The 23,927-nt window shown below is 38.4% G+C and overlaps 1 protein-coding gene across 10 annotated transcripts; it reads left to right on the top strand.

Annotated features, from left to right (window-relative positions):
- The first annotated feature begins 3,083 nt into the window (after nucleotides 1–3,083).
- Nucleotides 3,084–23,688, top strand: igfn1.4 (immunoglobulin like and fibronectin type III domain containing 1, tandem duplicate 4). 10 transcript variants are annotated; one of them, XM_037778137.1, is made up of 25 exons: nucleotides 3,084–3,187; nucleotides 8,230–8,320; nucleotides 9,154–9,180; nucleotides 9,663–9,785; nucleotides 10,089–10,228; nucleotides 11,133–11,232; nucleotides 11,469–11,550; nucleotides 11,640–11,832; nucleotides 13,573–13,686; nucleotides 14,152–14,320; nucleotides 14,491–14,763; nucleotides 14,950–15,168; nucleotides 15,511–15,564; nucleotides 17,354–17,416; nucleotides 18,804–18,919; nucleotides 19,141–19,282; nucleotides 19,371–19,664; nucleotides 19,849–20,151; nucleotides 20,479–20,658; nucleotides 20,749–20,877; nucleotides 20,978–21,057; nucleotides 21,244–21,436; nucleotides 22,286–22,582; nucleotides 23,028–23,354; nucleotides 23,449–23,688. In XM_037778137.1, the coding sequence occupies exons 2-25, from the start codon at nucleotides 8,275–8,277 to the stop codon at nucleotides 23,451–23,453; spliced, it is 3,669 nt and encodes a 1,222-aa protein (XP_037634065.1). In that variant the 5' UTR covers nucleotides 3,084–3,187; nucleotides 8,230–8,274; the 3' UTR covers nucleotides 23,454–23,688. The 10 variants fall into 10 exon arrangements, with proteins under 10 accessions (XP_037634065.1, XP_037634101.1, XP_037634111.1 ...); XM_037778183.1 differs by having other exon boundaries at nucleotides 3,088–3,187; nucleotides 8,207–8,320; nucleotides 15,520–15,564; nucleotides 17,378–17,416; XM_037778145.1 differs by having other exon boundaries at nucleotides 3,088–3,187; nucleotides 8,207–8,320; nucleotides 15,520–15,564.
- The last annotated feature ends 239 nt before the right edge of the window (nucleotides 23,689–23,927 follow it).

The following is a 23,927-nucleotide window of genomic DNA, read 5'->3' as shown; positions in this document are numbered from 1 at the left end:
CGGATATTGCGAGTCTATTATGGAAAGTCATAAATGATAAAAAAGTTCATGGGCATGACTAAGTGCAACCTTGCTAACAACTGGTCATCTTCCTGTGTTAAGTCCTAGGACACACTAATATTATCAGTGGCCACGTGTCATCCTGTTATTATAGACTCAACTCTTTACTGGGAGTTTATTGTACAAGGCTTTGACATTTAAAAGCCTCTAACCACATGCCAATAGCATTTCGCAATTCCTTGTAGTGATACGCTTGGCTGCTGTTAAAATACAGTACAAAAGAGGTGTGCTTTTAATCGCACAAATTAAAAGACAGTCTCTCTTAACAACATAAAAACATGAACCCTGTAGTTGCCAATTGGCCAGAAAGTTTTAGCAATTTTAGTTTAGTTTAATTATAATAACTAATTACGTCAATGGAGTGTACTTTCCTGTGAAAATAAACGGTTAATAAAAAACAAGGTTGCAAACACACATATGGGGCTACCTTTGTCCATGTTTCATAGCGTTGTGCTGTGAATTGTCAGGTTGTTTGGTCATTGTTTCGTAAGGTAGAATTTAAAGCTCCTGACTTCAGTGACCTTGTGCAATAAAAGCCTTCAAGAACATCAAGCCTCTCATATCAGCTTCCCATGCCTGAGAACAGTCATAGTTCCTGGGCCACACATTCACTTTTATTACACTGCTTGAAATATCCACACACACACATTCGTGCTCAAACTGGGCATAGCTCAAGACCACACAAACTGGGTTGTGGTTTAAAGTGCCAGCTACCCAGACTCCATGAGGAATCTGAAAGATGTCTCACATGTAAATGAATATCTTCAAGGTGGCTCGTGTGTATAACAGATACACAGTCACATTGTTGAAAAGCATTTTCCAGACTTTTAAAATGTTTTAGCAAAAAAAAAATTCTATTTAATTTCAATGTTATTTTATTTCTTGTTGTAATTTTGCAAAACATAAATCTTATTACCTGTGAATCCAACCTGCAGACAAAGTAAAAAAAAAAAGTAAAGCGAGCCAGTGGCAGTGAAGTGACAACAACAATAATAACAACTGTAACTCCTTAGAGGAAATTCAATCCAAGTGCATGTTTTCCTTAATAATCTTAACAGAAAAAAAGAGGAAACACAAGAGCTGCTTGATGCGATCATGTTTTCCCACAACTACAGAATTACAGAATTATGTTTGGCCCACCTTATCTTTACACAAAACTGTTATCAAATGATTTTATTTCAGCTGTCTATTAAAAGAACAATTATCTCACAGCTGGTCATATCTATCAGGCTAATAAAATTTAGACTGCGCTGCCATGTGGTTAATGAAGCCCAGATTAAATACTAGTGGCCCTGCAACCTGTCACCTGTAGCATGTGGTGGGATTTTTTTATTTTTTTCTCCGTAGAGTATAATGCCACCATTGGGTCTGGTCTTTTATAGAATACCTTGAACAAATATATAAAAACACTGAGCCAAATTGACATTTTAATTAGTTTCAGATAAACCCCTAGTCCTTGAGCCTAATAACATTACATAACCCCATCTAATACATATGGTATTTAACTTTGAATAGGTTATAGCTGATTTACAACATGTGGCCGTTATTACTTTACAGATTGTTGTTGGCCATCGCCTGAAATAACAGCCTTGTTTCCTGCTTCATTTTTGGTGGAGGCTCACCAAAATAAAACCCTATGTGGTGAGATATTCTTACACAATTACAACAGATTCCAGGACTTAGTGATTAAAAGTAACACATTATTTAAATGAATATTCAATTAGCTGCTTTTTTGTTTTTTTTATTTCAGGACACTGCATTTTGTCCACTGCCAAACACGACGCTTTGATGATCGGATATATCTGGATTTTTATGCACACGTATTTATGTGTGTGAAGCCTGTAAAAACACAATGGAGTTTCCATTAACGTTTAATAAAATTCTGGTAAAGTAATACATTAATTCCAAGATGACCAGAAAATGTGTAATATTAAAAACCACATCTCAGTTTGTGGAACACAATTTATGAGATTTCACTTCTTGAAGGATCCTGGGCTCACACGCTATGTTTACAGTCACATGCAAGACACCCAATAAACGCAGTCTATTTTTAGTTGGTGTCAATAGGACTCATTAGTCCATTTAAATATTCATATAATGTTTTGTTGTTCTTGTAATTTCGTAAGAGTGTCAGCACGAGCATACTTGGCTGTCAACACTTTGCTCTTGTTCTCACTTTCAGCTGCACAACCCGAGTGTGACAATACTGACTGACATGATAACTGACAAATCTAACAGCCAACAAATAACAGCAAACAAATTGAAAAATGATACCTGACTTCCACATCTCTCTTGCTTGGGTTTGCCTCGCCAAATTTAGGAAGTAAGCCGCAAAAGTTGCAAGTGATCACGTGAAAGAATAAGGATACCGCTGGACAATATATTGATATATCAATATCGTGATATGAGACTAGATATCGTCTCAGATTTTGGATATCGTAACATGACATAAGTGTTGTCTTTACCTGGTTTTAAAGGCTGCATAACAGTAAAGTGATGTAATTCTTTTTACTTCCTGGACTGTTCTAGCTGTTCTATTATTTGCCTTTAACCACTTAGTCATCATGTCCACATTACTGATGCTTATTTATCAAATATCTCATTGTGTAAATATTTTGTTAAAGCACCAACATGCAACCCTACAACATTGTCGCAATATCGATATCGAGGTATTTGGAAAAAAATATTGTGATATTTGATTTTTTCCATATCGCCCAGCCCTAGTGATCATTAGGAGAAACTATTGCAAAACAAAGTCAATGGAGCATCTATGTATTGATATCATGATGAGTTTTGGCTTAATTAATTCATTTTTTGGACGCAAAATGTACATCATTCAGAGCACTTCTGAGGAGGTTCATGCATTAGTCAGAAGAAGCCAAAGTCCTGGTAATCCCACTATGAGGCTTGTAGCCTTGGTTTTACCCCCTCCTCCTTGCTAGAGGTTGTGATTTACACCAAAAACAAAAAAGCAATCCCCTTTCTTGGCAGGCACCATGTCATGACAACGTGGGTGCAGAGTCATTGGCATTCCTGTCAGGATGTAATGGCTTAAAGACCAGGGAGGCAACACTCAAATATCAGACTGGGAAGCAGCACCACTCAAGAGGATCACAGGAGTACTGAGGTAAGTTCATCATTCATCTTATATACAGCACCACACTTAGATGGAGGTGTTAAGTATTTAGAGTCGGTTACAGCCTTTAACACTGAACTAATCCTGTGGCTGATTCACTCTTAAGTCCAAAGATAACACTGAGTTAATGTGGCCAACTATGGAAAGTGTTTGCCTATAAACACAATTGAGCTGCCTTATTTTAATATGTGATCTGATATGTACAGTGCAGTAGTTTAGTTTTCCACCATTCAAAGTATTTAAAGGCATATAGAATGGCGTCAACATGTTCTGCTTGAATGTGTACATTTTGTATTAAGTGTTAGGTATAAAGTTTGTGCAAATTTGAATCAGAAGTCAAAAGGTTATCTGACTCATTAGATAGAGTTTAGAAATGATGCAAAGAAAAGATGCAAATATATGCTAATGTACACTTCCAAAAGTAACATAGGCTGCTTACCACTGTTCAAATTAACTGCTTAAGTTTGTGTGGTCACAATTTTTTTGGCAAGATGGGAAATCAAAATAATTCATTAATGTCCATAATTCTATTTATACACGTTTACAGATTGTTAGATAATAAACATAAAAAATATTAACGACTACAGACCTTTGACGACTTCATGGTTAGTCCTGGCTGATTTTTCTCTGTCAGCTTAAAAAAAATCTAACTTTTAGGAGCGTCCTTCTTTTTTTCAAACTCCTAGCTTTCATTTTTATAATTAACACAACACCGCCCAGTTCCAGCTTCATCTGTTCACTGAAAAAGATATATTGCAAACCATAAAACCTCTCTGCAACTAAGGCAAAAAGAGAGCTTGGTAATAACCCAAATCAAGCAAACCTGCCACTCTCAGGTATACTGCACATACTTATCATCAACGTCAACTCTGTAGATATAGCCACATGCTTTCTAAACATGCCCTTAGTAGTGTCTTGCTTTTAATCATTTTTATGACTCAGTGTCTGAGTCCCGTGCTGTATTTCAGCACTGGTCACATAAGCAGCTGGCAGCGTTATTAGCCATATGCAACATGCGCCGCATGAAAGCTATAAAAACAGACCCTCACAAGAGAGATCATGTTAGACCTATGAGATCATGTCAGAAGACAAGTACACATAACAAGTTTTGAAAAGTCTTAAAACTAAAGAGAGCAGCTCAAAATGTTTGTTGAGCGCAAACATTTCTTCTTCGACTTCATCTTCAACTTCTCACAATTAGCATTTAACTGTCTAATCAAGTTCAACAGCATGCAACTTGTAGTCATGTGAAGTGCTCATCATGTTTACCATATACTGTATACAGTTACAGCATATTTGGCACATCACTTTTTCTGTTACTATATACAGCACCACTTTAAAATGTGAAATTATTTGGACACTGACTCAGTTGCTATATTAACAAACCAAGTCATGTGCAAATTGAAAACTACTGTATGATGCAAATTCGTTTTAACGCCACTTATATCTTTAACGTGTTAACTTAACTTGTGATTTTTAGGTTGTAGCAGGCTAAGTTTTAAAACAAGAATGAAGATACTGGTAGCATATGAAACTAGAAAAAGCTAAGGAATCCATTGGTACCAATCATGTCGTACAAATTTTGTGGAGAAAAACTGTCATGGCCATTTTCAAAGGGGTCCCTTGACCTCTGACCTCAAGATATGTGAATGTAAATGGGTTCTATGGGTACCCACGAGTCTCCCCTTTACAGACATGCCAACTTTATGATAATCACATGCAGTTTCGGGCAAGTCATAGTAAAGTCAGCACACTGACACACTGACAGCTGTTGTTGCCTGTTGGGCTTGAGTTTGCCATTTTATGATTTGAGCATATTTTTCATGCTAAATGCAGTACCTGTGAGGGTTTCTGGACAATATCTGTCATTTTTTTGTGTTGTTCATTAATTTCTAATAATACATACATTTGCATAAAGCAGCATATTTGTCCACTCCCATGTTGATAAGAAGATGAAATACTTGACAAATCTCCCTTTAAGGTATGTTTTGAACAGATACAAAATGTGCGGTTCATTTGTGATTCAATATTTTAATTTAAATATTTTAAGCGATTGACCATCCTAATGAATATATATATAACCACAGTATATATCACCACATTACGCCTCACTCATAATGTCAGCAGTGATTTACAAGCATATAAAGATGTTCGTGATGAGATGTTCACAGTTTTATGCGGCATGTGACGTATCGTGTGACAATCTAGTTTTCTCATCTTGCAACAGCCGTGGTCCATCGACACCCAAGAATATCACGCGCCTGTACTGGGTGTTCCTCGATGTGTACAAATACTATACATGAGAGGGGTCAAACTCGTCAGGAATTAAAGTTCAGTGTCAACTCTAACAACACAGTGTCAACAGTTTATAGAACATTAATTAATGCTGATAAATCGTATGTGATTATTCATTCAGGTTCACTTTTCTTTCTAATAAAAGGCCCATTATCCTAATCATGAACGGTATGCCCTTTATTCAATTAAATGGTTTTGGTTGAACTTAACAACACCTCTATGAAAGGAATTATTTTATCACTATGTCTATGAAACTGTGTTTCAAAGATGTACAGTTGAGTTCTTAAGCTTGAATTCAGGATTTAGTTCTGAAATAACACTTGTTGGTACCTCATGGCAGGAAGCTGCAGTAACATATCAGCGATGCTATCAGCCAGGGGTGTAAATCACCAGTTTCATCACGATACAATATTATATTGATTCTTTGGACAACGATACGATATTTGCTGATATAACAAAGTATGCCACTGCACGATTTTGATTCGATTCAATTCAGGGTTCTGCGATTGATATGATATGAGAATATCATATGCATATTTAACAAAATCAGATACATTTATATCAACTTATAAAAAACTAAATATGATTTGACAATTTCAATACTGGGCTCTTCCAGACATTTAAATGAAAGCCAATCTATTGTTTTTAGTAAGAATAAAGATAGACCTCCTGTTGTTTACTCTAAAGTGGCACATTTCTCATGTTAAAGTGCAAATATTTTTTATCGGTTAAGAATTTCAAAATAAAAATGCATCTTAAAGATGATGATATGTATTGATATTTTCACTTTGCATCTATATATTGTATCGTTGATCATTAAAGTGATATATCGATCCAGATTAATGGATCGTTACACCTCTACTATCAACAACACAGAGCTTTAAAGACAGTGAAGTCAGTTGATAAGTCGGTCAATCAGCTGCTCGGTCAGCCAGTGAGAGTGTGTGTCTGTTTCATTCACCTTGAGGTATAAAGAGCTTAAGGTGGCTGCTGTACTGTATTTACACCGTGCTCTGCTATTACATCAGGGAGCCATAACTCAGCTCATATACAATGCACAGTCTAGACATGTATTACAGTACCTCTACTGTGCAACAGTCTTTTCCAAATCAATGTCTCACATTTACTTTCAGCAGTGCACCTGAAGAGCATACTCAGTCTGCAATGGGAATGATTTAATCAATTTTCAATCAAACAGTTACAAATATCCAATATGTCTGTGTGTGGTGTTGATGTTAGCGGTGGGTGCAGATTACAATCAATATTTGGGAACATGAGCATCTCTCCACCAAAGCTATAAACCAAAGAGCTAACAAAAGTTACAGGGAATAAAAGGAAATTCTTGCAACTGTACTAGAAAATATATTCTAGCTCCAAGCAATACTCAGCCTGTTGTGAAGGTCACCTTTATCACAAAACTAACTTCTGAACCTACACTGTGATTAAGATGAGTCATGCAATTCAGAGAACGGCTTGGAAAAGATGAGATTTCAAGCAATTTACTGCTGCTAAATTCACCCCAAGTTTTTTTTCTCTATTTCCTTCTCTATTACCTGGTTTTAGGAGGTCTATTATATTGATTGACTGTCTTAACAACGTTAACATGATTGCCTTGGCAGGCAGGTTGCTCTAAAAACAAGGACTTGTGTTAACATTAGCTAAATAGTGTTTTCCAAATTGATAGCTTTACTTAACTTTAAAATAGCATGACTAAGTCTTCACTGGAGACAATTTATTCACTGTATTTAGATTTCCCACAATTTTATACAACAGCATCTTTATTAGAATCAGTATTGATGAAGTGTCAGATTTTACTGGTATTGGTGTGATCGTGTCTTACACAGAGTCACTTTAAAAACTCATTCAATCAGTGCAACAAGCAGATATTGGAGAGAGGCAAGTGTTTTCTTTTTTTGCGAGTTAATACAATTATGCACCTCAGGCACATAACTTATAATAACTTCACATTTACATGTAGTTGGCTTATTAAACAAATAGAAATGTGCCTGTAAGCCCCAGCAACTGACTCCATTACAATTAATGTTCCATCAGTCTATTTCAGTGAAGTGACATTTGTCATCCTAAGTTTAGCAACCATGTGGGTAATGAAACATTGCTATGTACTGGTAGAGATCCCTGCTGCGAGTGGATCTGACAGATCATAAAAAATGTTAATTTGATAAGCATGTAATCATTTGAACCCCACGCCAGCATGCTGCAGCTTAAAGTGACAACAAAAAACCCTTGAAGAATGAAAGTTAAAGCCTGGTAAGAATTTACATCATGAGGTTGATGAAATTCTACACTCCAGTTCAAATTTTAAGAGGATTTTAATTTTAGGGAATGTGATAACACTCAAGATACAGCAAGCAGCTACATGGCATGCAGCCACAGATGATCATGTTTTGAGTCTTGTAGTTGAATCATGGCAAAAGGTCATGTTTGGCAGAGTTTTCTTTTAAAACAAAAATCGTTTTTGACAGGCAAAACATTTGCTATCGTTATAGGTTTTACTTTGGTTTCATTTTGTAATATGTGTGCCTGTTTTTGGAGAAGCTGTAACTTTCTTATTTTTGAGTTGATTCAGAATAATCAAATAAATCCGTCCCTGCAGAAACTTGTCTTTTTCCAAATCACATTTACAGCAAAATAACACTTTAAGGCTACCAGTGAATTATTCATTGTATTCATTTCCTACTCCTGCTATTTGAATAGATCCCTTCCATTATCCATTGCAGTTGGGGAAATCTTGCTGAATCCATCTAGGAATCAAAGGACCCAAGATGTTTAGAAGATCAAAAGTGACGGATGGGACAGCCACTGGTCAAGGTACGCACTAAAGTGTGATCTCATTATCTATAGAAGGAACGTCCAATATCAAGTTTACTTCTGTTCTTTTCCTCCAAACTCTGAAGATCAATTAGAAACACAGAGGTGACAAGTACGTTTCAGTAAGTTTGATCTCCTCGACAGACTCTGACAGAGCAATAAGATGACACGTTTCCAGATCAGAGTCTAACAGAATTGATAGAATGAGGTTGGGAACGAATGAATCTTAAGGAAATTGTGAATAGCCTATATCTAATAAATGTCTGCCTGATGCCTCAAATGGTTAATTATCATCAATTCTTATCAACATTACATCTTACTCACAAGGACTTCAGCTGCCTTGCCCTGTGATACTACTCAAATCAGACTGACTTTATTCAGAAAGTTCAAGGCTGCAATTTGTCCATTAGCAACCATATTTAGATTTTACAACAGTACATGTACACATAGTCTATCAAAGGTCAACTGGAGCTCATAAAGTAGGTAGACATACATTGCAGACTGATCATAAACACTGAGGAGCGGGTTAACTTTACACTTTACAGGGTTAACGCTCCAGTGCATCTGAAAATGAGAATCCGATATTTTCCATATTATGTATTTTATATATGTTTTCTTGTGCACTGATAAGTCACAGTAAACATATCACATTGTATACTGCATGGACGTTACAAAAAAAATGCTAAAACATTACAGTTTCAGCTGTGCTGCACCAAACAATGCTCTACAGTAGTATTTTATTTCCTGTCCCTCAGTTTATGGCTGATTCATGGTCAAATGTTAATACCTTGCTGACATGTGCTATATATGCTCTTTAACATGTGCCTTATCAGATCCTGATGCAGAGAATGGTAAAGAAGGTAGGCTTAGCGGACGTCAGAAAAGCTGTCATCAGCTATCTTTTTTTCCCTCCAGACTGCTCACGAAAGCATGCCGAACTGATATGCAATCCGTTTATTAATATACTTTATGTGCGTACATATATTTTGTGCGTAGATATGTAGGTGCATCGCTACATATCTGTTCTCCGGTTGAATTTTAGGCATGGATTCCCAAGGAAAAAGGTTAACAGGATGTTATTGAAATGTAAATGTATTGAACATGTGTTGCAAAAGAGACACATATGCATTTCACTGAAGGATAAGTAACTGATACAGTGAGTAACATTAATCATTCTAATATATCATGTATTAGAATGAGTTTCCGCATGGTTTATGAGGGTGATGATTTGATTACAAAACAACAACAGATTTTGATATGATCAAAATCACGTGTTTCATTCTCTTCTCTTTTTAAGTGTCAAATGTGTTGTCACTGACATTTCATTTTCCGATGCCGACAGTGGGGATCAAGAAAAGATCTAGGGTCCCCGGGGTGATGATTACACAGTTTATCGAGACGGTGCCAGAAGGAAAAAGCCATCCAGACTTCACCCGCAAGCCGATTGCTTTGACCATCCAGGAGGGTAGGTCTGATAAAATAAGAATCATTTTTAAGCGTTAATATCACAAAATATTCCAAGGTGGAATTTCTATGATTCTGCATAATGGATTAGATCCATGACTTTTGTGCAATGGGCCAGTGGGAGCAGAATCCTGCCATTCAACACCCAGACTCCTGTGTCAGTCAGATAAAATGAAAAACGCACCGACTTCAGTTTAAGACCAGGAAAAGTGATATGATATCAAAAATCTATGTTGGTATCATTTTGCATATAAGACAAATTCTCTATTGTAAGGTGACCTTGTCTTTGTTTTGTTTTTTACAGGCAAATTTGCTTTTTTTAAAGCGATTGTCATTGGAGAACCACAGCCGACCGTAACATGGAGCAGAAATAATGGAGATGTGTCTGATACCTCAAGATATCAGACTAAATACGATCCCAATACCAATGAGAATACATTTGAGGCAAGCGAAATGGGCTATCAAATCGCAGTGATACTATACAGCAACATGCTGATGTAAAGAAGTGGTAAAAATAGCACAGAAAGATAGATAAATAGAGAAGGAGAGGGGGGAAAAAAAGGCTATTTGATTACATCAACGTCATCCAGTCTCCTGCCCCATCAAGTTTGCTTCGCCAATTACTTTTTCTACAATAAGGGGATATAACTCATCCTGAGAGGAGCACATTCAACAACTTCGGTTTCATGAAATGGACTAGACACGTCCAGCCACATATCCTTTCAACTCACTGCTGATTGAGATTGAAAATGTTAAAAATAAAAATGCATGCGCTTACACATCAGGAGGCCATCTACCAATCAAACAGTGTGCAAGGACCGGAAATTGTTGAGTATTTCAATCAGTTGTGCAATATGTCACAAAGATAGATGTCACTATTCATTGGATACACTGGAGTAGTTCAGCTAATTTGGACAAAATAGAAATTATGATTTGGTAAAAAAAATATATATATTAATATCCACTAAACCAATGTACTAGACAGGCTGACTACACAGGAACCTGAGTGAGTTTTAACACATTAACACCACATGATGTGATAGAGAGTACATAAACACTAGATAGTAAGGGAGCAGAGAAGTTGAATAGGTTTCTAAAAGTAATGGATAAATGGTTGAAAAATCTACCTTCTTCAATTTCAAATGGCAAGTTAAAATGGAACCAGAAAATCAAAACCAGAAAAAATGTGATAAAAGGTGTCAATTGATGTGAACTGATGGGTCTGTGTGGGGACATAATGAGACAAAAAAAGGCTGAGAACCAGTGCTATACAGTATAAATTGTATTGACAAAACCAACTATTTCACCCACTGGGTCTATTATATTTAGCATGTCTTATATCTTCCAGATGCCGCATGTTATGCCAGATCAAGCTGATACCTATAAATGCTTCGCCACAAATGAATTTGGACAAGCCGTAGTCACAGTTGTTCTGAATGTGATTGCAGGTAAGGACTTTCTGCTTGCTATGGATATGACAAATAAATCTAATATCATGCAGTCATTTAATCTCTAGTGTTCCCAAATCTATGTCACATTGAGTACACTTGGATCCAAATTTGACACTTTACTACTTCATAACCTTTAGTATATTACACGTATTACTGTACTTACCACTCTGCAGTCCCTCTTTGTTTCATTATTATTGTATTAATAATGTGAGTACCCTCTTTTGTGCTTTTAGTTGGTTTCAAAAAGAACCAAGCCCCGCTACAAGAAGTTGAAGCCCCCGATGGGAATTTTAAGAATGTACTGAAAAGGAAGAGGTGCGGTTGTGTTACATGAACTGACGGCCTTCTTTGTTTTATAGATTTCTGTGGTTCTTCGACTAAATGCTTCCTATCTTAATTTCCAGTAAGATCCGTCCGAAATCTGAGCAACCACAGAAAAAAGACGGAGAGATCGATCCTAAATTTTGGGAGCTCTTAATTAGCGCTGACAAGAAAGACTATGAGAGCATCTGTAATGAGTTTGGAGTGACTGACTTTCGCTGGATGCTAAAGACACTTAATGCAATGAAGAAAGAAAGGGAGGAAGAGCAAGCTGAGGTTTGACATTTGTGATATAAGCATTTGGATTTGTTTGCCTGTTCATTTCAAATTATGGAATTTTGAAGCTGCTTAGATTAGGGATGTTAATAATTAACTGTTTAACCGTTAACCGACATTCAGAATTTTAACCGATTAACGCCATCGGTTAAACCATTAAAATAAATATTAAAAATGAAACAAAAAGTTGAGTAAAACTCAGAGGAGTGGCTGGTCACTTTGAGGAGAATAGCTGGTCGACCTTAACAGCCCACCTTAAGAGAGTCTGAGCCGGCGTTGCAAGATACAGGTTGGCTGGGGTATTGAGCTGAGGAGTTGTAGCATTTATTCACAGACAAATAAACTGTACACACACAGCTACAGCTACGTTCACAGCTACAATGCTACCAACAACGCCACAATCCCGTTCTGTCGGACACTCGCTAAAGTTACACCGCGCTGACAGACCGTATGGGTGTGACAACGGCAAGCACTAAGCCACCAGCAACACTTCATCTATAAACATAGCACAAACCAGACAGACACGGTCTGTCGGACACTCGCTAACGTTACGCCGGGCAGACAGAGTAACGTTACGCCAGGCAGACACACAGCTGACAACCTCGCAGCTAAACTAAATGGTGCGGAAGAGACATACTCGGAAAGTGGCTGCATGTGTCCTCGACAATACACGCAGCACCGTGGCTGCTACAGTAACTCTCCCGCACGGGGGAACTGGCGACTCAGTTGTCTGTTGTGCTCATACACTGCAGCTGGCGCACCGCTGATGCGACGCACTAATCTTGTCGGTTAACGGTTAATAATCGGTTGAAGGGACTGTTTGTAACTTCTTACACGTATAAATCACCCGGGTCGGTGTCCAATGCGCGCTTGCATATGCACGTCCGCGTGTGGCTATGCTGTTCAGAACCAGACTCCAACACAAACTACACGGAAGCACCAAAACCGCAAAGTTCTACATACTGAAGCCCGTCTTGCAAAACAGTGTTGGCCGCAGTCGGAGGACGCGGAGGAGACCGTAACTTTGGTCTCCAGGACCGGAGTCTCTGCTGTACTCTGCCTGCCTACTTGCCTTCATTCACACACCGCGCTCGTTCTTGCTCCACCTCTGGACGTGCATGCGCGCACACTACACACTGCAGAAGACTTCGTAGCTCTGAGAATATCTAGCGAATGTACAGAGGACGTTTGTGCAGAAATAAATGCTGCAGCTCCTCCAGACCAACAGAGGTTTTCCGTGTCTTGTGAAGTGACGGGGCTCCGCAGAGAGAAACGTTATCGTCTCCGACCGGGTGCCGGTGTCTTCCCTGTTCCCTCCGGCCGCGGTCAAGAGGCTGAAGCAGGAAAGCCAACACTAGGATCAGCACTGATTCATGGAGAGACCTCCGTCTGGTCAGCTAACATTACTGCCAAGCAGGTGAAATATAGAGTGTTATTGTGGTTTAAGCTGACGTGTGTCGCTTCACTGTTTTGAGCGATGCTCGTTCATGTCTATGTAGAGCGAGCACAAGTGCGAGCCCAACGTTGACTTTCGTTGACTTAACTGCCACAGGTGACGCTGTTAACAAGCACTTCTGAATCTTACAAACAGTCACTTTAACGAGGGTCGGTTAGCGGTTAAAAAAAATAAATTCAAAATTAGCATCCCTAGCTTAGACACGTAAAATGAAATCGTTCACTCCAGTAACATAAAGCAATTTTGTAACCATATGCTTATTTCTTATTCTGTTTTTGTCCCAGTTCGTCAAAAACCTGTCTAGCCTGAGACCTATACAGGTCAATGCAGATGGTACTGCATCCTTTGAGTTTGACATGGACCTTATTGAACCAAGCAGCTCCATATTCCTGTACAAGGTTAGTGTGAAAACAAAATGATCTCTCTCCCTATGACTCCTAGCAGCCCTACTGTGTAATAGGTAAGGAAGGAGTCATCCTCTAGGGACCCTGATTATTACTTCATTCATACATTTAATTGCAATGTGGCCAGTACTTGTAAAGATGCATCAATATATCTTGAACTTGAGTAAGTGCTGGATGAATGGACAGATAGACCAACATCATTGGGCTACGAGTAAACTCTTACCTCTGAGACACCTTTTCATTTTACAACACAACCATTAGAATACACTAGTACATACATTAGTAATTACTGGAGCTTGTGGCTATGAATTTGGACATGTTTTGATGCAGTCCTGCTATGATGTTTTCCATTTTCACTCAAATGATTGGTATTTCTTCAGCTGTTTTCTTGCAGCTATGTTTTGTGGGCACAATTTGAAGCACCCAAAAGGAAATGACATTGTATGTTCCCCCCAACAGGACGGTGTAATGGTCCCATATACAAAGGAGTTGGGAGATAAGATGAAACACGGCCTTAAACAACTGGGGAAAAAGTATATTTTCAGTTTGAGGGACCTTATGCCAGACGATGCTGGACTGTACCAGGTTGATGTAGGGGATGTGAATGTGTTTTCCACTGATTTTAAAAGTAAGTTACACTTGCACACAAGACAAATTAGTATCCCTAATTAAAGCAAAGGAAAACAATGTTTTTGATGCTGAACACAAAATATCCCTAATTAAAATGTCTTAATAATTGGCCTTCATGCAGCTGTAACAAGTCATTTTAATCTAAATGCATTGCTTGGTATTTTTCAGTCCCGATGGTGGAGTTCTTGGTGAAAATTCAGGAAGTGAAGGCAACGGAGAGAGAAGATGCAGTCTTTGAATGTGTCCTGTCAAATCCATTCTCCAAGATTTTGTGGTTTGGCAAAAATTTGCCACTGGAACAAGGTGATAAATATGACATCCAGGTTTCAGAAGACAAGCTCATCCACAGGCTGGTGGTCAAAGACTGCATGATAGTAGACAAAGGAATTTATTCCGCCTGCGCCGGGATAAAATCTTGCAATGCATGGCTTGTCGTTGAAGGTAAGATATTACACTCACTACAACACTAACCGATAATATTCAATAATGGTTTATAACAATGGTTTGTAATGGAATAATAATGAGAAAGCATACGATGCCTGATTCATCTTACCAATTATTGCTTTTCATGTCATAACATGGCCTTTTTTAGGTGTGCAATCACAGCAAATCTTTTTTCTAATTTAGCTGATAAAAGTACACCAAAGGGCAAAAAATCAGTGAGGAAAACGACAAGGGCAGGAGGATCTGGGATTGATCTGCAGAAGGTTGCCGAAGAGCAACAAGTAAAATTAGAGCAGGTAAGAGAAGAAAGGAAAGAACAGATTAAAGCTGCGGCAGCTGCACCTCCACCTGAAACCCCTCCAGTTCCTCCACCCACTAAGGCACCGAAAGACCCTGAGCCAAGTAAGAATCACCGACCACAAGGTTTATGAAACAGGGTGTTCAACTCACAAACAAGGAAGCCATACTGGAAACTCATGCATTTTAGTTCAGGCTAATAATGTGATAATCAAAACTGTAATTCTGGACATGAATATTTATCTATAAGGTTATTTTGTTATTTCTTTTTCCTCTTCAGTAATTGCAACATTTTGACTTAACAAAAATGGTACCATAGGCATCAACCATATTGTTGGATTCCAATAAGTCTAAATAATTTCAGAAACCACAATGGTTAAATAATTACAATAATGGGAACATTTGTTGTAGCCACTTGCATATAACATTTGCTGTGATAATTTGTTGATATGGCAGCAGCAGCAGTGGCGGATCCACCCGTTGTGGAGGTCGTAAAAGCTGGTAAGAGACTTGAATGGTTGTGACAAACACTGCATGCATTCTAAGGTGAATATGACAGCTATTTGAAATATAATGGGTTCAGTTAGAAGTTTCTTTATCCTGATATACTTTACTATGATTAGAAAAACAACAACTCTGCACCAAAAATTATATTTATGCCGCTGCTGAGGTCAATGTAATGCTTTGGCTTTATTGTATGTTGTGTTGTCAGCTCATTATGTGATTGTCTTCTACTTGAGGCTGCATTCACACCAAATCCGATTCGCTGTAGGGTTGTGCGGCGGACCGGGAGTGTCACTTAAGGGCCCATTAACACCAAGCGACTGCACAACAATTAAATTCTTTTGTTCCGTCATGGATGGGTTGTACAGCTCTAAGTTCACTGGTTACGTGATTAGCCGTCGGGTTGCATTTCTCCGAAAGTTCATTCGGTTTAAACTTTTTTTTGAAGGAATTGTGTTTACGCCGTCATGCCTGAACTGGCGTGAATGCAGCCTTAAGGTCAGGTTTTGCTTAGTAGTAAATGAGGTAAATAGTATTTACCTCATTTAGATTTACTGTTGGAATCAATATTCTTAGACTGGCTTGATAGACAGGTTGCCAATGCTTCTACACAGCAGTGTACTGTGGTCTGCACCTTGTTGTTTTGTGTTTTAGTTCTTGATGTCTTGTACTGAAATATGCTGAAAAGTATTTGAATATTGCAACATGGAAAGCTTACATCACTTTTACTTATAGAAATGTATCAACTCATTATTTACAAAGAAATTAAGTTCTGCTTTAGGAACCATACCAGTGCCTCTACATGTTTTATGTACAAATCACACTATTTTTCAAAGCATGCTGTAGTTTTTAAGATTTGAAGATTCCGAATTTCCCGCCATTCAAAGCAGACATTTCACTGCCATATAGGAATCATCTTGCAGACATTTGAAACATGCCTGTGTTACCTGATCCATCTCAGTGTTATGTCTGGTCTCATGTCAATGCTATAATCGCTTTGTATGTGCAGACTGGTTGGAACAGTTAATAATACAGACATGGTCTTTACATGGATTACCTTACTAAAGTAAGGTCTCTGCCACACATTAGGTTTTTTAAAAATACTTTTAATAATTACTTGTACAGTATGTAAAAAAAAATGTAAAAAGCTCAAACTACTGAAAATGCATTAGCACATCTACCCCTTCTCCCTCACTGAGAATATATGAATATGATAATATGGAGGTGCCTCGAACCGTATCCCACCCTCCACCGCTGCTGTTTTGAAAAAGATAACTAGCCAACAGAGCCTCACAAACCCCGCACATCATTTAAAAGTATACGAGTGGAGCTGATTCTACTTCATTCTGTATGTTCAAACCTGACAATATTATTGGACTGCAAAGCAGCATGATTATGGAAGCAATTACTGTAACATATAGGCTGTTATTTTAGCAGATGGCAGCTAAAACACCCAGGAGAGCATTGAGAACTATTTTCATTAAAAGAAAACTTTCAAATGAAAAGTTACAATGAAGAAAAACCTAGACTCCATCCACTCTACAACCCTATGGCCTTCTGTAAGTACGGAGGAAAAGACACATTCAAAAAAGTACAAGACTATGGCATGCTTTGGAAAATGGTCAGTCGTAATTTTAAGTGTACATGATTTGTATAAAATGCACTAAAATATTCCAAAGCCTATGATCCTTTCATCAGAACAAGTTTTATGTGTCATCTAATTCATGAACGCAGATTAACAGGTAAAAACCTAAAAGCTTTTCATACTGTCTGTTCAAACCATCAGTCAAACCATCAGTCAAACCACCAGTCAAATCATCATCATCACCACCTGCAGACACGGGAAGTGGTAAGAAAGACAACAGTGGAGCATATACAATTGAGGGAGTATTGTACTATGACTTACTGTTGTTATTGCTGTTATACCACTCAGCTGAGGAAGCCGTTAGCAGTGAAAGGATTGATCCACCACTTGCAGACGTAGGAGGTGGTATGCCAGATATTTATTGAAAGTACAATAGTAACACAGATATTAAAATACTAATAAAATAACTTTGTTTGCATTAATAACACAAGAGTAAAATTAACGAATCGATATTTAGTCAAATATATTCTCTGTAACAGTTTCTCTAAATTCAAATTCATAAATGAGAAGGTGTGAAATAATGACTAACTTGTGGAAATACCCTTTTTAATATAATACTGATAGAAAGACACTGTTCAGACATGCTTATATCTACTTAGAAAGTCTTGTGAGCTCATGCTTAATGTTTGCTGCCCATCATTGTGTTTGCTTTTGATGTCGCTACCTTACTTTGTAACTTGTGTTTATCATAAACTTTCTAACCAGATCACACATATCTAACATATGACCCATGCACTGATATCAGTTATTGGAATGTGCGCTGCATTTATTAAAAAATAAAATTAGTTTGTAGATGTAGTTTAAGTTGTGATTGTACTCTTAACTCATCACTTTTTATATAGTGGTAGAATTCACAAACTTTTCACAGTGTACCGTAACATTAACCTTTTTCTTTATGTAAAGCACAGCTATATTATTCACAGGAAATCATTGATATTGGTGAACCTTCTACACTTTAATGAGTAGAGATTAGGAGTATATGTGTAGTAGGGGTGGGAATCACCAGAGGCCACACAATACAATCTTATTTTTTGTGATGTAATGCTGAGTATTGCGATAAGATACAGTATAATGCGATATATTAAGACTTACTACCTTTTTTCAACTGAAAATTATGCAGTTTGTCAACAACTGTTTTATCAAATAAGATACAGTTTTCACTCTGTTCAACTCAAGAGTTTTCATTCACATATTTTGAGTTGAGAGGTCAAGTTTTTCCTCGCCAAAATTTAGTGTAACTCTGGAACATTATTAACATGGTTGGTACCAATCGATTCCTTAGGTTTTCTAGTTTCATATGATACCAGTGTCTTCACTGAGCCCGCTACAACCTCTGAAAGACATAATAGCGGTCGGGCCCGTCAGATTGTTAAGACGTTAATAGTTTATATAATAAAAGATTGATACTTGATGTCCATATTGCCACGCAAAATAACGCCATACTAAGTTGTTTGGATTTTTCCCCCACCCCTATTGTGTAGGTAATTCATTATTCTTGTGTACTTTTATTCAGCATACATATAGTCCTAAACTAAAAGCTGCTGCACATGAATGTGTAAAGTGGAGAGTAATTTTGCTTTATGTTACCCAGTGCCAGAAATTACCTGTGGACTCTCTGATATCTATGCTCTTCGTGGAGCGCCAGCTGAATTAAAGGTGGAGATTAGTATAGACTGCGATGGCACCTGGTTCAAAGATGGAGAGCAGGTAAGGCCCATGAATTAACATACTTAAAATGTGATAATTTTACAATTTGGAAATTCTCATTTAGAGTAAATTGGGAGAGTAACAGTAAGAAAAGAGTTTCATTCCTACATTGTCAGTATTAGAAATGACAAACAAAGAAGTACAAAGCAACAAAAAGTTTTGTGTCTTTAGATGTAACACAAAAAAGAATAATGTTATCCCTTTCCCATTTGATTTGCTAGTTAAAATCAGGTGCTGGGGTCACCATCACCAAAGACGGAACCTCTCACAAGCTGAAAATTAAAAGCTGCACAGATGACGACTCTGGAGTTTATCGTTTTGTATCAGGGGATGTCAGCACACAAGGAAAGGTCACTGTTGGAGGTATGATTTACTCCTCTCTGTTGTAGAACATATTAAATGCCACAACAGGCTCTGTGCATTACACTGAATTACACTTTGTGTTACATAGGTGTACCTGAATTTGATCCAGACGACCTTCACAAGTTCTCCAAACCTGTGATCATAAGAGTGGGCCAGAACGCCGCTTTCAAGATGCCCTTTCCTCCTCAGGAGTCTTTGGTGGTCAGTTGGTTCAAGGATGGCAACGAGATCAAAGACGGCGGAGGAGCTAAGATCGTGAGGGAGCCCAATCATAGCCGGCTGCTGCTCAGAGACTGCCTGCGGACAGATGCAGGGGAAATAAAGATCCAACTCAAAAACCCATTTGGGACTGTGGAGGCCACATCTAGGCTTATTGTGCTTGGTACGAATAAAGAAAAACCTAACAAGAAAAATGAGAAATACTGAGATATAAAAAAGATTAAATTTCCAGTATTTGTTTACCCCTCCATTCACAGCCACATTCAAACATAAATACAATGTTCACCTTACTAAGCATCACATTTATATCACTTCATTTTAAATTTAACACCATGTTTTTGTCACAGATCGGCCGGGTCCACCGGAGGGTCCAGTGGAGACTGTTGAAACCACCTCGTCTATGATTGAGATTAAATGGAACCCTACCAAAGATGACGGCGGCTCAGCTGTCACCAACTACATCATAGAACGGCAGCAGGAAGGACATGGTCTGTGGACCAAACTTGGGGACGTCTCAGCTGACAAGACCTCCTTCAGAGACAGGAATGTGACTCACGGAAAGAAATACAACTACCGCATCTACGCGGAAAACCCTGAGGGCCTCAGCGACGCCCTGGAGACAGCCGATAGCATTATGGCTGGCATATTGAGTGAGTGTAGAAAAAAAAGAAGTCTCATTTAGCATTCTTCAGCAAATCCCACGTCAATCTCCCCCAGGTTCTAATAAATGAAAATGCCTCTGGATAGTTTTGTGATTGCTTCAAATCGTTTGTCAAGCAGCACTATTTAGTCACTGTAGAAAGCCCACCTTTTATCCTTGCTGTAATAGCTGTTCTATCTCCAAGAGGAATAGTTGGCAATATCTGGCAGTGATATCATATACAGTAGATGTCCTTAATTTATTCCATGTCTTTAATTACTTCTTAGTTATTAGTAATGAGCTTACGTGATTAATTAGACTACCTGTCATTCTTTAGTACTCTCCGGTCCACCGGGTGCCCCTACAGTGGTGAGTGCCTCTAAGACCTGCATCAAGTTGACCTGGACCCCCCCAGAGGACGACAGAGGAGTACCGATCATTGGTTACCAATTGGAGAAACGAAAGAAGGACACAGATCAGTGGATTGCCCTGAATGCACTAAATGAGCCTATTGAGGGTTTGTCAGAAACACATACTATTATGTTTTGATTGAAGCTTCTTTTTCATTATGTCGCTTTTACTGCAATGCTATGAGTTTTGTTTTCAGACGTTAACTATGCAGTTAAAGACGTCACTGAGGGAGCAGAGTACGAGTTCAGGGTTTCAGCGATCAATGAGTCAGGAGCAGGAGACCTAAGCCCTCCCTCTGAAATGGTGTGTGCAAAGAATCCCAACAGTAAGTAGTTAACTTCCTCCGTTATTAATTATTTAACTTTGTTATACAGAGCAATATTTGTACCCTGTCTGCACTTCATGTTTTATGTGTTTTCTTCCAGTGAGACCTCGTTTTAAAGACCCAGAGGACTTCATTGTTGTCAGAGCAGGAAATTCTGCACGTGTCAAAATTTGCTATGAGGTATGAATAAGCCTATAAGCTGATATGTATACTGAGCCTTTTATCCATGGTGTGAATTGGTGCATTTCGTATTGTATCCCCCCCATTCCTACCATTTCATGTTCTCGAGTGATGACTTTACGACAGTGTGACATGACTGCATATGCCTCCCACTTTATCTAATTTATCCAATATTGATATCTTCAGGGTGAACCTCCACCTCAGATCACTTGGCTGAAGGATGACGAGCCAATATCCCCGTGGATTAATGTCATCAATACTGAAGGAATGTCTCAGCTTGTTATTCCCTCATCAAAGCGCTCAGATTCAGCAATTTACACCATCAAGGCCAAAAACTCTGTGGGTGAGGCTTCATTTGACGTTGAGCTTAGAGTCGCAGGTAAGGACAAGTTATGATACACTATGATAAGCGCAGAAATTTTGTGGAAAAAGTAGTGATATTTTGGGATTGACACTACTGGTGGCAATTATTTTTGTGCTGATCTTAACTGCATCTGAATCAGAAGGTTTATTGCCAAGTAGGTTATTCACTTGCAAGGAATTTGCCTTGATTTTTGGTGCATACTATAAACATATTAAGAGGAAATAAGAATACAGGCAAAGTACTGCAAAAGTCATGAACATAAATATAGAATAGAACAACAATAAAAATGTGAAAAAGACACTATAAAGAATTACTATGACAAATATGTACAACTGTTTTTTTAGATGAGAGAGCTGTACAGTTTTGTGCAGGATGTGCATGTTAATTTCACAATCTCCAGGTCTTTAAATGAAGAATTCATTTGTTGGAAACGAAAAATTAATTTAATTGCTTGCATTGTGTTCCTCTGGCCAGAGGAGAATATCATTAATATCGACACTACACAATATTAATTGGGAAATATTTAGCCAATTAAACGCCAATGACACACCGAGGTATTGGCAACCCAATGTCAAACCCTAATTAACAGAGAACAACTTCTAAATGGAATGAGGAACATGATTCTAACTGTGTAACATGCAGTAATAGGATATGATTAACTTATAACAAACTCAAATGCAAATGTAATCCTAACGAAACCCCACAGAGGATGGAAATGCCACTCGAGTAGATTATATAAAGCAGCCACAATGAAAAGAAATTAATGAAAATTGCTTCCAAAAAAAGGGGGAGGGGGGGAGGGAAATCGGGGCAAATGTTGAGCAAGTGATTTTATTCTCTTCATATTATCGTATTCATTGCTAGATGAACCCAAGACTCCAGGGCCAGTGGAGCTGGTGCAAACGGTCGAAGGCAAAGTGGTGGTATCATGGGGTCCTTCTCCAGACCAGGAGATTGACGACCGCCTGTACTACCAGGTGTCTCAACGCGACTCCAACACTAGAGTGTGGAGGACTGTAGCAGACCGCCTCTCCACTAACACATACACAGCCAACAACATCCTTCCTGGGGTAGAGTACCATTTCCGGATCTATGCCAAGAACGATGTGGGCCTCTCAGATCCCTCTCAGTCACCTACATGGGGTGCCAACAGCAACAGAGGTGGGTTGTTATAGTTGTTCCAGTTCAGTTATGTTTGATTATGCCATTACAGTAAACCAAACCATGCACGGCACATGGTGGTCTGACAATTTCTTAAACACTTTCCTAAAAAACTAATAGCATTCCCATCAGCCTCAGCTGTACTTGTAAGTGTGCCAAGTTGGTGACCATTGTAAAAATGATACCTGCTAAACTTAAGGATGTTAGCATAGTCACTGTGAGCATATTGCTATGTTGACATAAGCCTAAATACAACCTCCCAGAGTTGCTAGCATGGCTGTAGACTCTTAGTCTAGTTTGTTGAAATATTTGAAGTGTTAGTTGCGCAGAACCTATAATTTCAGACCTGGGTAAAACAAGCTAATGACTGAAACATTTCTGGATCCTTGTCGATATGATTATGACCTAAATGATCATTTCAATCTTTGTTTTTTCCCCCATCCAGTTCAAATACCTTCAAATGGAATTAATTCATCAGGGGTCAGCTTTGAGAGGCCTCCATCCATCTTGGTCCCTCTGAAGGTCCACACACCACCTAAAGGTTACCAACTCTACATGACATGTGCTGTCCGTGGAATCCCTACGCCCAGCGTATCCTGGTACCTGAATGGCATCTGCGTCAACTCAGACAACCACTACTACATCACCAACTCATTGGGTGTGTGCTCCATGTACATTCTCAGAGTGCAATCAGACGACAGCGGTGACTATAAAGTTGTGGCAGTCAACTCTTTTGGCAAGGCAGAGTGTTCTACAAAACTTGTTGTTAGAGGTAAGGTTTAACTTAAGAGTTGGAATAGTTTCAGAATAACCCTTTTTGGTCCATGCTTATAATGATTATTTTTCTCCCTATTTTTTCTCCACAGATTAAAATCACATGAAGACTTTCTGCAGCCTTTCCTCTTACTGACATATTCTTGACAATGACGATGAGGAATGTTTTGTCTTACTGCATAAACTGCATTCATTTATTTGAAATGTGACTGATTTACAATTGTTACCCCGTCATCAGAAATAATAGCACGATTGAAGTGACACACTTGAGTACAAAGACATCTGTCAAATTTTGTCTTGTAGCAACTGCAATAAATCAACAAACTGACAAATGTGTGTAGCGTTCTTTCTGGTCTTGTTTGGTCATTGAATTATGCCTTTATTAATAACTTTGTAAATATGCTTCACTAACTTCACTGACAGATACAAGCTTAGTGGCCGTCGTTAAGGCAACAGATGTTTCCAGCATGTGTTTCCAGTAGCACTTGGCTCCAATATCTGAGCCCACGACATCATGCACATCACATTACCACAATAAGCCCTTATGAACCAAGTGCACATTTTCATTTCA

The sequence above is a fragment of the Sebastes umbrosus genome, chromosome 1, assembly GCF_015220745.1.
Source record: "Sebastes umbrosus isolate fSebUmb1 chromosome 1, fSebUmb1.pri, whole genome shotgun sequence".
Classification (NCBI taxonomy): Eukaryota; Metazoa; Chordata; class Actinopteri; order Perciformes; family Sebastidae; genus Sebastes; species Sebastes umbrosus.
Note: the sequence above shows the minus strand (reverse complement) of the source record. Positions and strands in the feature narration are given on the sequence as shown.